Genomic DNA, 15,303 nt, shown 5'->3' on the forward strand with positions numbered 1-15,303 from the left:
GAACCTGGTTTATGTGTGGTCAGGTTCTCAAATATAGAAATATATATTCAAGCTATCTATGAAAACAAACATCTGGCAGCTCGGCCAAAAGCAACATACGGAGGGAAGTCTGCTCTCCACGTTTCTATCTGCAGCAGAGCAGAGCAGGCCTTGGGGCTGCCCTGCATTACACAGATTTAACTGCTTTGCCCCACTGAGTGTGTGTGTGTGTGTGTGTGTGTGTGTGTGTGTGTGTTGGTGCACACAGGTGTTTGCTGTTGCCAGCCTACTGCTGCAGAGGAAATCAGCTCCAAGGCCCGTTGCCAGCATGTGCTCTGTGGCTCTTCCTTCTCCAACACCCCACTCCTCTTGATTTTCTTCTCAGTTGCATAAAAGTTGAGAAAAGATGCATGTTATTAGTAACTATTGGTTTTTTTTAATATGTTATAACTTCTTATAACTTTCCTGTTGGTCCTGTGTTGATTCACCAGCAGCTTTCTGCTTCTCCAATGGGACGCATGGACAGCTGCAACATGATGTTAAAACCTTCAGAAACCACAAACCAACAGCAGTGTTGATGATACAAATCACTCTGCCTTCCACATTTGCTTGGAGTTCATCAAGGAGTTATCCTCACAACTGTCCTGAGGGCACTGGGAAAAGCAGGACTCAGGGACTCCACCCTTGTACCAATCTGCTCACAGAGCACTTGTGGATGTGCTGTGGCATAACCAGAGCAGCCTTCAGAAGCTGTCATCTGAAGCAAGACGACAAATGAAACATGAAGGCATACTCACATTTGGCGCTGCTAAATTTTGATAAGGGCTAGAAGCACCTTGGAAATGCTTGCATGAATATGTGTATAAATGTACCAAATTCATGGCAGTCCTTGCCAGCTGCCCTTGGTTGAATGCTGTATCCTTTAAGGGCTTTCAAGAGTGCTCTGATGCTTAAAAACAAACATGAAAATCAAAGCTAGCTGGTGGCCGTTCCTACAGCCCAACCGCTGGGAAAATGGGTTTTGGTGAAATGGACTGCGATCTGCCATTGTCACCATGAGAGCAGTATCCCTGCCCTGGCTGCAAGGAATCCCTGATGCTTTGTGAGCAAAGATGCCTCAGAAACACACAGTGAGATGGCACCAATGAAAGGAACGGAAATGCCTGCCTGTCCTCCGCAGAGATCAGCTCCTGGCCCGCAGCACTAGCAGCCTGATTCCCTCTCCCCATAGTTAAAACAAAGAAAAAAAAAAAAACATTAGAAATGGCTGGCCATAAAGTTATGCTTTTAGAAAACGCAGTGGTTTATCTACTGTAGTCAACAGCAGCAGAGAGCAACCTCCTGGATAAGAAAAAACCTGCCTGGTCCCCATTCATTCACTCAGATTCAACGGCTATTAAAAGATAAGGAGTACAAAACTTCATCTGCTGGTCTCTGACATGCCTTTCTGGGTACTTTCCTTCAACAAGGTGCAACCGTTCTCCTTAAAAGAGCAACACAATCCACATCTCTCCCCTTTCCAACCACATTCAAACCTAAGAGCAGAACATGAACAGCCCTGCTCTCCTGCTGACACAAGATCAGTGCTTTCCCAGTTCACAACACAAAAGAAAATCCACCAGACAGCAAAACGACAGAGATGCAGAACCAAAACACTTAGCAAAGATACAGGTTCCCATCGGGCAGGCTTGGGCTTGAGCAGGAGCCAGCCCACAAGACTCATAACAGCATCGGTACCAGGGGGTGACTGCAGTGCTTACCAGGCTCTCCACGCCGTCCGGGCTTCCCTCGCCTCCCTGGAGGGCCTGTAGAAAGAGAGCTGAGGGTTAGAGATGGGCAAACTGTGAGCTCTGCCCCATGCACCCAAAGCACCGCCTGCCCCCCTCTTTTCGCCTCCCACAGACACAGGCTGCCAGCCTCCTGCACAAAGTACATCGGTACAGTGAAAAAGGGGAGAGAGATGCACCTAGGCAAGGTAGGAAGGAATTTTTGAAGCCATTGTGAAATGTGGTAGAGAGATCTGGGCTCCAAAAACTCAGAAGAAAGTTGTAGAAACTACATACAGATTCGTGCTCTGTGGTGCAGCTGCAGTTCTGGGCAATCCATGCACCACACAAGTGGCTGCTGCAGTTTCACACATGACAGCAATGATCCAAGTGAGGAATGGGAACCTTTTCTTGCTAATCTGAGTCAGGAGTTCCCACATAACAGCCTGCTGATGGAAATTCTCTGTTTTCCCCTATCATTATGAAAAGGTGAAAAAAACTCCACAGCAGCAGCCCCCCCCGTGAGCACCCAGGGGGCAGGGGATGTCCTCACAGAGCCCTGGGAGGAAGAGGCTGAGTTTTGAAGCAAGCACCTGGTATACGGGTAGTGGTGCTTGCAGCTAACCAAAGGCAGGTGTGGTGGTGAAGGGTGAACGTGTGGAGCTCAGGCTCTCAGGATGGCAAATGTGAGAAACTTGTGAGAAAGCAAAGATTGCCTTTTAAAAAAAATAAACCTGTTTTAAATGTAAAGGGATTTCTTACTCCTTCACACCTCTGCGTCATGCAATATATTCTCTGTGACCTTTCCTTTCCAGAAGGAGATCTGTAATAATAAGTAAAGCTTGGAACTATGAGTACAGCACCCACTGAGAGAAATGAAAGCTGAGAACAAAGACAGATTTGCCTTCCATTCCATTTGCAGACTTTATCTTAAAAAAAAAAAAAAAGAAAGTTAAAAAAAGTGGATTTGGAAAGGCAGGAAAAACGTATTTTGAAAACCAGGGCTAGGATCCTGCTGCCAATGGACATCTGACTACAAAACAGTCTCTGATAAGAGAGAGAACTTCAGTGGAGGCTGAATGAGAGAATGCCGTATCCACAGCACCGCTGGCAGCAGCTCACAGCCCCGTTGTGATGCGGGCGCCATCAGGTGTGCAGCCTGCCTGAGCATCATCCTGACCTCCTCTCAGCACAGGGGACAGAAGAGCACATCCTGCAGGGCCAACTTCAGAGCACTGGGCAGAGCACACAGAACACCTCCTTTCAGACCCCTTCAGGAGACTACAAAGGGCATTAAGGAGGCCAGGGAATTTGTTTGAAGATAAATGGTAGCTGTAAGCCGTTACCTAATGACTCCATCTCCTAAGATCTCGCAGTTTGATGCTTGTTCAATATAATTAAGATTTATGTTGCATTAGCGTCAATTGGGTAATCGCTGAGCCTTTCTTCTGACCATACCAAGCTCCTCTGTATCAGCACTGGGAGTTCTTTATTTACATTTTTACGAGAGACAGTTTTGGAGAGGAGAATGGATCCGAAGCATAAAGCAGTCTGCTTTTAAACAACTTGTCACGTTCAAGCTAAACAGCCCTAATCCAGAGCACAGCATGCCACTTCTGACAACACCGTGAGCTTTCCACTGAGATGACAGATGTAGTAACACAAAGGAAAAGCATGAAATGCACTGCTATTAGGAAGCATCATGAGAAAGAGCTGATAGGTGCACCTAAGGAATAGATGCTCAAAAAGGTTAAAGGTTCCTGGTAAACAGACTGCACTGACTCAGCTGTAAATTAATCCCATTTGAACTAATTTACCCAATGTCAATTGGGCTGCTCTACTAACTCTGTAATCTATCAATACCAGGAAAACAGGTCTAATATGTAAAATGCACCACGTGTGTTGCCTATCATCAAAGTTAAAACACTTTGGACATAGTCAGACTTAGGAGGATAACCAGCTATCACCTCAACTTTATGAGCAAATTACTGCCTATGTCACAGTCGGACATTAGGTAAGTTGGTATTCACCAAAATGAAGGTGAGCTTTAAATGCCAGCATGAAAAAGTGCCCAACATCACAGCCCAGCAAAGCCACACCATACTGTGATCTCAGCCAGAAGCACCAAGGTACATTCAGAGATTCTTTCTCCAGATGCCATTGCCTCTAACCCACTGTGTTCTAACACGGGATTAAGCTTTATACCGTTTTGGAGGGCTCTCCCACTCACATGCTTGGCACTCTTAAAATGTTTAATTTTCATGAGCTCGAAGTCATTTAGATTGTTTCCCCTTCTCCTTGTGGCAGTTTTCAAGTTGTCTTCAATGAAATTACTTCCCCCCTAAGCCCCCATTGAAAATGAGTCAACCAGAAGAATAGCTTGAACAAGTTGGTTGGTTCGGCCACTCTCAGAAAAGCAATTTTCTTTCTTTCTTTCTTTCTTTCTTTTTTTTTGGTATATCTTCCCATATGGCTTTACTTAGAAGGCAGGAGACCTTTGCAGCGTACCGCAGGGTCTGGTGTAGAGCACTGAGACTGCAGCCCTACTCGAGCTGTTCCTGCACAAAGGCCAATTTACTTTCTTATTCCCTGGGGAAAAGCTTTATGGTTCATGGACAGAAGTCAGCCCCTGCAATGCTTGCTCAGCTGATACTCATCAGGTACTCAGGTTGGGCTGCAGACTCTGAGACCGCGGAACTGAGATTAAACAGTTTTGGGTCACAACATATTGCATGAACCCTCTTGGCTTTGGATTCCAACGGACCCAAAGACTCAAAGTAAATACCAGACAAAGATTAGAAACACCCACAGTTTTCCAAATAAAAACAACAAAAAAAATCCAATCAGATTCATTTCAAATTTGGTCCAGGGACCCTAAGAACTCTGAAATCTTTGGCTATGCTCTATGTTAGTAGAAAAGCCACCCAGAAAGCAACGTCTGGTTATTACAGTGGAAAAACCTCCTCACAGTTCAATATGCAAGCCAGTTGCTTTCAAGATACAGAAGAAAGCAAAGGATTATTTTTTTTCTCATACCTTCATGCAGACCTTCCTGAACGAGGATGCAAGGAGGAGGATGCTGCATGCTGGGGAGCTGTGCTCAATCTCAGAGAAGAAAAGAGCTCCACGAACCAAACTGGAGCAGCTGGGCAGCACATCTGCGGTATGCTTTGCCTGGAGCAGTCCAGAACCTTTGCACCAGAAATGTACAGCCACAAACTCTTCTTTAACAACAGCTGAGCTAAAATGAGGGGGATGAGATGGGGCATGGAGCTGGGGAGGGAAACATAAACCACTCCAAGAAGATATGGCAGAGAGTCTACATCCCAAATTTAATGACCACCAACACCAATGACACCAGTGATGCCAGCACATGAGGTACATTCAATCTGGTTTGGCAAAGCTCTTTAAATATCCCAAATTTGCCTTTGGTCTTAAGTGTTTTTGTTAATCGTAGCCAACAAAGGTTTCCCTTCCCATGGCTGGATCCTTGTTGCAGAAGGAAAAATAATATTCAAGACCATTCAAAGAGTAAAACTATATATATATATATATAAAATAAACATAGAAACAAATTGAAATGCCGACTGTGCTTCATTTACAGCAACTGAGACTGTGCCATATGCTGAGCATTCTGAATCCACCCCCACTCTTAAATCATTTTTCCCTTTTTCCTCACACCCAGAGACAGCTTCTTCAAACAGTCAAGTGCATACAGCTCTTTTGTTTAGTCACCAGGGCATGAAGATAAACTGAATTTGAGATATAAATTAAGAAGTGACTGGAATACAGCCACAACTGCACTTACATCAAACATGGAATTTTTTTCCCTTTGTTATGGCTGGGCTTACTCAGGCCATTTTCTGATAATACCCTGGCAAAGCTGCAGCAAAACACAGGGCAGGAGCAGATGTATGGAGAACACCCCACTTTATTTTTAAAACAAGAGGATGCATGTTTTGGCAGCTGTGTAGGCTGCCATATGCAAGGAAGGGAGGTTTACACGGCAGATTTCAGCTACCCACATCTGCACTGGTGCAAATCCTGGACAGAGATGGTAGCTTTGAAAAGCTTTCAGAGTGTAAGCATGAATGGTTTGCACACACACATAGGGCATTGTGTTGCTTTATGAGAACAGTGGCTGTCTCTGTTCACTGCACCCATATGCTCCTACACACTCCAACCTCTGAGAAAAGTTGAACAAATCAGGCTTCTCGAGGTATGTGTTCAGTCAAGTCAGGCAGAGTTTCATCAACATGAATCTAGCAAATAAACAGATTCCTTTATCTGCAATGGATGCAAACTAGAAAACCATTCGGTGGTAGAGCTGAGGGAGAGGAGCAAGGTGACACTCACACTGGAGCCCTCCAATAGCATTTGGTAGAAATTCATCAGCCTTACTATAGCATCTTCAGGCAAATTAAAGCATCACTCACCCATCTGTTACCCACAACAGATGAGCAAACATACCCTCAAAGACTGCTTTTTCAGGACGCATTTGCACCTTGGCTTTTTTCTGCTAAAACATTTGCAAACACAAAGCCACCTCCTGGAAGAAGCAAATCACCAGTACTGAAGCAGTCCCTGGTGACCAGGATGCTCAATTATCTACAATGTACAGTATTGCTTTTCTTGCAACAATAAATCTGCCCAAAGTACCAGCCTGCCTGCGATAATAAGAAATGCATACAGATGTTGGGAATACCCCTACAGCATAGGGAATGGCTGTGCATTTCTTGCAATAAGGCACCTATTCTCTTTTTTCCCCCAAGAACTGCAAGATACTTCCTTAAGGTAAGCAAGATAATGAAGCACTTATTGCTTCCTTTGGTTTTCAGTTACAATCTCACATTTAAACAAGTTTGACATGTTGGATTACAAAATCTCTAGTGCAACATTCAGATCTGACACAAAGTACTTGGGTTTTGATGAATTGCATTTTTAGAGCACGGAAGTACTCAAAGCTAATGAGTATTATCTGCAGTCGGAATTAGCTGTTCCAGATCCAGGATCCCACAGCAAAAACTAAAGTGTTCTTTGTCATTTCCCATATTACTCAACATGCAGTAACTACAGGAAAAGTGAAAATGGCAAGGCTAGAATTTGAGAACAGCTGAGTAACAGTTTCTCGTAGAAAAAGATCCTTGTAACTACACAAAGAAATATATGCCATGTAGATTTTAAGCAAACAATCATATTCTTTGTATTTAAAAGTTATAGAATAGAATCACCGAGGTTGGAAAAGACCTTCAAAGATCATCCAGTCCAACCATCCACCTATCACCAATATTTCCCAATAAACCACTTCCCACAGAATCACCAAGGCTGGAAAAGATGAATGTGAGCACCTCTGAAGATGCAGGCTGTGGTCAGTGCCTCATTTCAGCAGGATTTTCCACACCTTCTTTCTCAGCTTCCTAAAAGCAAACATGCAATTTGCCATATGCAAACCACAAAGCAAGTGAGCGATTGGGCCCAGCTGATCACAAGATCAACCCTACAGCAATCACTCTAACAATGCCAACAAATTCAGCTTCCATGTGACCAATCAACGTTAACATAAAAAGTGAAGCTTTCCTGCTCAAAACTGATCCAGCACTGCACTATGACAAGTCACAACGACAAGAATAACACATCAAAGAAATGTAAGCCATCTCTGGGAACTCTTCCTATTTTCATTGCTTGCATCATCTTCAGACCAAGATTCCACGCTGTTGCACGCTTCAAGTGACAGAGCAAAAGTTCACCTTAATGGAAGAAAAAGCCAAACAAAACCCACATAACCATGTCCTTCCATGTGGAATAAATACAAGAAAAAGTACCTTCTCTTGCATGGTTGTGCAAGTAAGCAATCACCAACACACACATATTCCAGCAAACACTGCAGACCAAGGGAAACTAAAGAAAGAACAACTGAGTATTCAAGTTTTGCTCTGAAGTGACTACCGGCGCCATTTGGAGTTTCTATTTTTAAGCTGAACTTGGCCAGAATCAAACACTGTTGACTGATTTCAATGACTGATTTTGAAAACCTAATTGTATTACATCAGTTTGGCTTCCCAAAATCCTGTCGTCTCCAATGACGCAATGAGGTGATGAGCAACATGCTGATGTTGATGAAGCCTTTGTGAAATTTAAGTAAAACCCCAAAGCTGCACTAAGCAGGAAAGAAATTAATCAGATTTTATCACAATGATAGCAGCATTACACAAATAAACCCCTAAACTGTGGACATTATGTTGGCTGCTTCAGAATAATTTTGTCCAGCGTAGAGTATCTGATCCCAAGGCACAAATAAATGCAGTTACAAACAAAAGCACATTGGGATACATCCACCTGTTAACATTTCCTTGGAAAAACTTTACATTCAAGCTTGCCACCAGCAAACCTCTGAAGCCAGAAAACCACAACACTGTTTTGGGAGAGGATTTTGCCAGATAAACGATGCTGCAGCACAGAATAGGGCAGGAGGTGGTATCCAACTGCATGTTACCCAATTTACTGATGGTGCCAGTCACAACACACAAGAACAACAATCTTTTTGACAATGTAATTTAAAGGAAACATGATTCAGCTGTCAGGAACTCTGCTCTCCTGGAACAACGCCCGGAGAGGTACTCAGAGTAACGCTATTAAAATGCCACTCAGCACGCAGGAAAGGGCTATTATTAACATTACTGTGACCTTGGAGAGCTGGAGATTTGTCTGATGATGGTGGCAACAGATGCAAAATGATGCTGCTCGCTATCAGGAAAGCATCTACCCAGCAGCTGGTGGGATGGAAGGGGAGCCAGCTGAAATGCAGGTAAAAGCACCATGCAAATTGGGCAGACCACTTAACGCATGCAGGAAACAGACTAGGTGGCCTCAGGGGTTTTTACCCCATTTTCTCTGACCATCATATTTCTTTTATTTTTATAACTGTGCATATCACAACAACACATCTAAACTCTTAAAAGATGCATTTTTTTTTCTTTAAATAGAAAAACGCTCAATAAATAACACAAACTTCTAAATACAGTACATGCCTCAAGCTTTTGTTTATAGTAAATCCTCTGTTCTGCCCTACGACAAGTCTGGAGTTGCTCTGAGATCCACCTGTACCACTGGCTACCAGCTAAGGCAGCTGCCATCACAGGAGAGGATGTCACCACGTCTTCACCACGGGGCTTTTCCTTCCCTTCTTGTCCATACATCTGCAATAAACCTTACAGGAACTTAAGCCCTAACAATACACTCACAGCACAGTTCAGTGAGCATGAAGCAATTTCTTTAGATTCTTTGGAAATTAAAACCTTTTGTGAGCAGGCAAGCACACAGCAGTAGATTTGACAGATAGAACCCATGTCTAACAGGCATGTAGCAAAATATTATGTCCCTTCTACTGATAGGAAAGTTCCCTTCTTGGTAAATTCCACTTTTTTCCTAAAGCCTGTAAGGCACTGGTTAAAGTTAAAGCACCTCTCAGGCACAGTACCTTTATTTCAAACATTCCCTCCAGCCTCCCAGTAACATACAGGTGTGGTGGTTGCATGGAGGAGAATTAGACAACTGGAAAACAACTGTCCTGCATCTATTAGCTCCTGGTTATCTTCTCTACTAAGGAGCTTTCAAAGTTCACAGATATTTTTAGTGAAGCCACTTGGGTATCTTAATATCTACCTTGTCCCCAGTTAAGCTCTTCCCTAAGGGCAAAGCCTTGATGTCAACAAGCTCAATGTTCAGGCTGTGGTGGTCTCATGGTCAGCTCTTGGGAAGAGGTTTACATGGGAAAGCATGGAGAACAGCTAAGGAAGAGCACTGCAAAAGAAGCAGGAGAAGAAGTAAGGATGGAAGACTTGAGAAAAGAAGATTTAAGAAAACAACAGCAAAATATCAAAAGCCAATTGCATGAATGGCCAAAAAAGATTCTCCAGATATATTAAATACACCCATACATCATGCTGGACTGGCCTGTCATAGAGGCATTATCCTACTCAAGCATAACTTGGAGAACTAGAGGGGAGAAGAGTCTCAGCCTTATGGAGCCTTCCTACATCAGGGTTGAAATTACGATGGAAAAAACGTCAAATAAAAATGATTTCACCCCCAGAGCAGCAGAAACAACGTACTTTGTTCTCACAAATTGGGACCAGGTAGGTTGGCACAATGTCTTTGGCAAAGAAACAATTTACTCTCAAATTTGAGACCAGAGCAATAGCATTAGATCACTTACTCAGACTTCAGCTGTGAGCAGCTGTTTGGCTTTTATTTCACACAAAAGCTTATACTGTAAAAGGAATTTCTGGCCCATATTCAAATGCTATATTTGCTCGTAAGCAATGTTTCTCATTTTAGTCCTGATAATGCAATGAAATCAGTGACGAAAAATTTTTAGAGAGATGTAAAGGGGGAGAAAAGGTATTTCTTTGTAGAGACGCTGCATTTGTTCTGTTGAAATGCAATACTTATACCACGAGTTTTCACCACGCTCCATTTTTATCACCAAGCTTCTCCTCTTTGGAGGATGTAATTAAAGGTACAACCGCCTTCTCTGACGGCCCTGGGCAGGCACTGGCTTTGCTGAGAGCAAACAGCTTTCCCACCCACCCGAGATCCTTCCAACAACAGAACAGATGAACTTTTATGGATAATACAGTTTCCATTATACAGACACAACCAACACGTGCTACAGCCATATTCACTTCTTGGGAAGAATGGTAGCAAGTGCGAACCATCAAACAGTGTGAGCCCTTTTACTGCTGTATCCGACCTGTGCTGCACAGCTTCCAGCAGGAACACGCTGGGGTCTCGGCAGCCACATGCTGGAATTCTGGTCTATCAAAGCAATTTCTGACTAATTGAAGAGCAGCACTCGTGCCAGCTGCTACTTGCACCTGAAGAATTGATTTACAATTAACTGCAATTGCCATCAGCAGGAAAGGCAACAAAGGTGAGCAGCTGTAGAGCCACCATGCTCACTGCTGAGATGGCAGTGGGGCTGACAGCTTGCTGAAGGCTAAATACGGGCGCTGAGCAGCCAGCAATGAGACCGAGCACAAAACAGCTGTAGGAAGGCCTGAAGACAAATAGGTGCGTCGGCATGCACAGAAACGTAGCTGAGATACCAGAAAGCGTGCTGACATTTCTTTGGCACGTGCCATGCCTTGGTGGTTGGCACCAGGTGGGAGCAGGCACAATGAAAGACACAGCACAAGCCAACAACAACAGAAGTTGCTAAGGCCAACTCTGTTAGAACCCATTTCTACCGTGCCTGGGGTCTGGTCTGGCCCAGATTCAGTGACAGTGGTTGTTTTTATTTCGGGGCGAGGAGGGGATGATCTATTGCTCACACATCTGGGGAACGTTTTGGTAACAACTTCATTGTAGACTGAAATCTTCTCCTGGGCCAGCACACTGCATCAAGCTGCTTCCAAGCTCCCAGCTTTCCAAGACGAGAGGTGTTCTGAGGAGCCCTGCAAGTGCACATTAGTTTCCCAATTATCAAAATTACTGCCGTATTTGTTTAACTGCTTCCATTTGCTTACTTGATGAATCTCTTTTGATGAATCGTTTGTTTTATTTGGCTGCTTCAGAATCACCAGTCTTGCAAACAGCTCAAAGCCAGAGTGGAGAGACTGACTTTGTTCAGCTGCTTCTTCTACATGCTTAATTCATTCCCAAATGCATTTTTCAAGGGTACTTAGACTGTTTTCAGCTCCAAGCTTCCAGTCATCTGTAAAGTAATGCATTTTCTTTTCCAATTTTGAAATGGGGGGGGGGCCCCCCCCAAGTGGAGGTTTGATGGGATAGAAAGGCATTTAGGAACTACATGAGTTGTTGTTCTTAATAGCAAAAAGCATCTCAGGGATCAAAAAGGAAATTTAACTTATTTCTGACAATACTGAAGGTGCAACCTTTTAGCTGCAGATCCCTCACTTCTGTGCCATCTGCAGATCTCAGAGATCAGCTGAACAAATGCTGGATCACCGCTTGGCATCAGCAAAGATAACCAGGGACAGGGTTCAAAGTTTTAAGGAGATGAGGTACTGTTGTTCTTTAAACATGGAAATAAGATGAAAAGAAAGAGGCAATTATTGTGAGCAAAGCTATCCAATACGTTATTAAGTTTGGATGCTACCATCGGTTTCCACTTGTACACCGAAGCGGCCAAGTTTGAGAAAAATGGTGCAAAATACCATACCAAACAGGAAACAAGTTCAGAGAAATGAAGCAGGGAAACACACAAGGTGCTCAGCACCTCTGCTTTGGTGTTAGGGACAAGCACAGCAGTGGGACCACATGTCCAGAGCTGCTGATACAGGGACACAGGTGAGACGGCGGTAAGAGATCCTGTTTGCAAAACAGCACCAGGACATGAGATTTCACTCCCCAGATACACCAGCTTGAGCCATTTTGTGAGCCATTATCTTCCCAACTGTACATTTCTGTAATCACACAAAGGCTTTATTATCATTATTAAAAGAAGCCTTTCCAAGCCTACCTGGTTCTTGAAAGCCAGAGGAGTGGGCAGGTCCCTCCCCAAAGCAGGGCAGTGGGGTTGGCCTTCATCTTTCATTGATTGTTACACGATGCCTATCACCACATCTTGCCAAGATCTTAACTGAAATCAGACTTCAGTTTAACACAACACAATAAGCTGGATTCTGCTTTCAATTTTGTCTTCTGGGTTCCAGGATACGCTTTTAAATGACTGAAGAACTGGATCTAATTTCACCTGAGGATCTAAAAGTACTTAAAGTAGAAACCTTGAGAGTCCTGCATGAATATAGATATATTGCTGCTGAATTCTGAAACAGAGATAAATGAAGCCTTTGGAAGGGCAGCTAACCACGTATGAGACTGTAATAGCTGGAAATTAGTGCTGAACATCAGGAAAAAAAAAGAAACCGTATCTAGATTCTAGCCTCCCACTTTTGCTCTCTAAACCACGATCCATGAGGCCACAACGAACGGCTGGAAGCCAGTCTGGCCTTCATTATCTGCATCTGCCATGTCTTTGGGTCTGTGCATCTGTATCCTGGAAAAGTCCTGCACGCTGGTAGCAGTCTTTTCTGAGATCATGACATTTTCAAACCACTGCTTCAGCCCCTACTTCTCTCCCCTGCAGATGAAAAGTTTCTAGCACATCTGACTCATCCCTCCAAGAATTGGGTTGCTGTCATTTGATTATTAGTCATTAATCACAACCAGCCTTTCAGCATTTACTGCATCCCCAGCTGTGCAGGGCACAGCCAGTTTGCGTTACAGGATGGAACCCAGAGGGATTTCAGGAGCGCCGTGCAATGGTGCCTGGTCTGAAAGAAAAATCCAAACCCAAATATTTCCCCTTGTACATTTTGTGAAATGTTTAAAGGTGCTTCCCTGCCTCCAGCACAGAACACCTAGAAGTGCAACAGGGAGCTCTCAGAAGTCAATGGACACATCTGTAAGTCAGTGCTGCACACTGAGCAGTGGTTGCATGGATCTGCTTGACCTGCACCCAGGGAGCCCATTGCAACCAGCCAGGAATTCAGTGCCATTAGGCTTGGCTGGAGAGGGAGGTGTTTCCCTCCCCAGAGGTAGATAGGTGGAATAACCCGTGTTACTGAGGTGAAAGAAAAACATGAGGAATGCCATCTGGTTTCTGCATAACTTGGCTGTCAAACCGCTCTCGCGCTGATGTTTCTGTTTCTTATCTTTTTGCTTGTGTTGGAGCTAAAACAAGATCCATCTGAGTGGAGGACGGTCTGCACAGCTCTCAGTTCTATGGCTCTCCATTCCCAGGGCTGCAGCCCCAGCGCAGCACATGCACCCCTCGAAGGCACAAGGCAGGATTATTTTATCTCTGTGAGAAGAGCTAGCAGTTATAATGCTGTCCTGCTCTCCTCTCACAGTTCTAAAATCTTCCTACTGCCAACAAAAGCCATTTTCCACCTTCATATTCCTCCAGCACTGTTGAATTACACACATTTACATTTGCTGTAATACCATAAAGCAGGGCAAATCTTGCAAATGCTCTCCGTAAATCTATGAACAAATTGATTGGCCCCCCCCCCCAAGAAAAAAACAACAAAAAGCCAACCAAAATAACCAAACCCAAACCAACTTGAGTGTCAGATGCATAAAAGTCAGAAAGTCTCAACCCCCAAATTATTGCCAGCGCTCCCCACACCCCCCCCAGCAGCTGCAGGGCCACAGAGGAGAGCTATAGCTCTGAATGACAGGGGCCATGAACAGGCAGAGGTGAGCTGCTGACTGACAGGTCAGTTTCCATTTGTCTGACTTTGCTTGGTAAACCATTAAATACATGTCAAACAAACAGTGCAGTTCAATGGTTCCCTCTGAAACCCCTGCCAGCTCTGTTCCCTCTGGAGAAGGCAATTACCTTATTTACAGGGATCAGGGAACAAATGCTGCATTTCTTTTCTGTAATCATTTATTAATTGCTCTCATATTGAAAAGTGGCTTTGGTAACATTAACGAGATCCAGCCCTCACTCGTCTCACTACAAGAGCAGTGCACTTTGCACAAGTCAGGCATCCCAGAGCCAGCTGTGCCCCTCCATGCAGGACCTGAATGGGAAACTGGAGAAAGCACTTAGGAAGATGGGTATCTGTGCAATGAAGAAAGGGGAATTCCCAGCTTCCATATACCCAGCATGGCTCTAGCTCTGAGTATGTTACGCCATTACTGTTATAGCAACCAGCAGACTGTTGCATGTTTTGCAGACAAATGCACAAATTGCTTTGCACACATACAAAACTCCTGGTCCAAAGACACTCTCTGATCCACCCATGCAACAACAAAAATGAGTTTCAATAGGAAACGGATGGAACGGAGAAGAAGATAAACAGAACGAGGGTATGACCAGAAGTTTCCCATGGTCACTAACTCCAGCAGCAGCGATTCATGCAGATTTATTTCATGGTGCCACTGCCATGCCACCAAAGATTGCTCCCTGCAGCCCTGTGGATGGCACTTTTCAGTTCTCACCTCCTGGAAAAGCCCCTTTTACACTTCAGAGGTATTAACTCTGCCTGAGACAGCAAAGCTTTCTGCAGGGTTGCTTTTTTCTTTTTACCCCCAAACTTTTAATTTTTTATTTTATTTTCCTTTAATTATAGCAGGAAATTGCAAGAAACTAAAGTAAACTGGCCACTTGACAATCACTAGAAAATATTTACACTAATGTAACTATAACTGCCCAAAGCAAATAAACAATTGCCAGAAACAGGACTTAAGTTGATAGAATGAGAAATAAACACAGGAATAACAGATGGGTTCAGCACAAGACCTTTTTGTGTGTATAGATCTGTCCCTGCTCTAGCAAATCTGAGCCGCAGAGTCCAGCGCCACCTCCAGCTCCTGCACTCACCCCAGATCCACTGTGGTGTCCTCTGGGACACACATCATTGCCTTCACTGAAGCACCAGAAACCTGGAAATCCAAAGGATGTGCTGATTGCCCTGCATTGACAGCAGGCAGTGATGGAGCCCAAGAACAAAGGAAACTCAAGGAGGTTTGTTGCCCAGATCGCACAAATAAGTTAGAAGCATTTCACAAAATTCTCAGTTTC

The 15,303-nt window shown here is 44.0% G+C and overlaps 1 protein-coding gene across 1 annotated transcript in view; it reads right to left on the minus strand.

Annotated features, from left to right (window-relative positions):
* Nucleotides 1-15,303, minus strand: part of COL23A1 (collagen type XXIII alpha 1 chain) — a 148,809-nt gene that overhangs the window by 40,776 nt on the left and 92,730 nt on the right. Inside the window, exon 3 of the mRNA XM_042881805.1 lies at nt 1,740-1,784. Coding sequence (XP_042737739.1) covers nt 1,740-1,784 — 45 coding nt within the window. The remainder of the gene's footprint in view (nt 1-1,739; nt 1,785-15,303) is intronic.

The sequence above is a fragment of the Lagopus leucura genome, unplaced genomic scaffold (genome assembly GCF_019238085.1).
Source record: "Lagopus leucura isolate 7727_CA_CO unplaced genomic scaffold, USGS_WTPT01 Super-Scaffold_100030, whole genome shotgun sequence".
Classification (NCBI taxonomy): domain Eukaryota; kingdom Metazoa; phylum Chordata; class Aves; order Galliformes; family Phasianidae; genus Lagopus; species Lagopus leucura.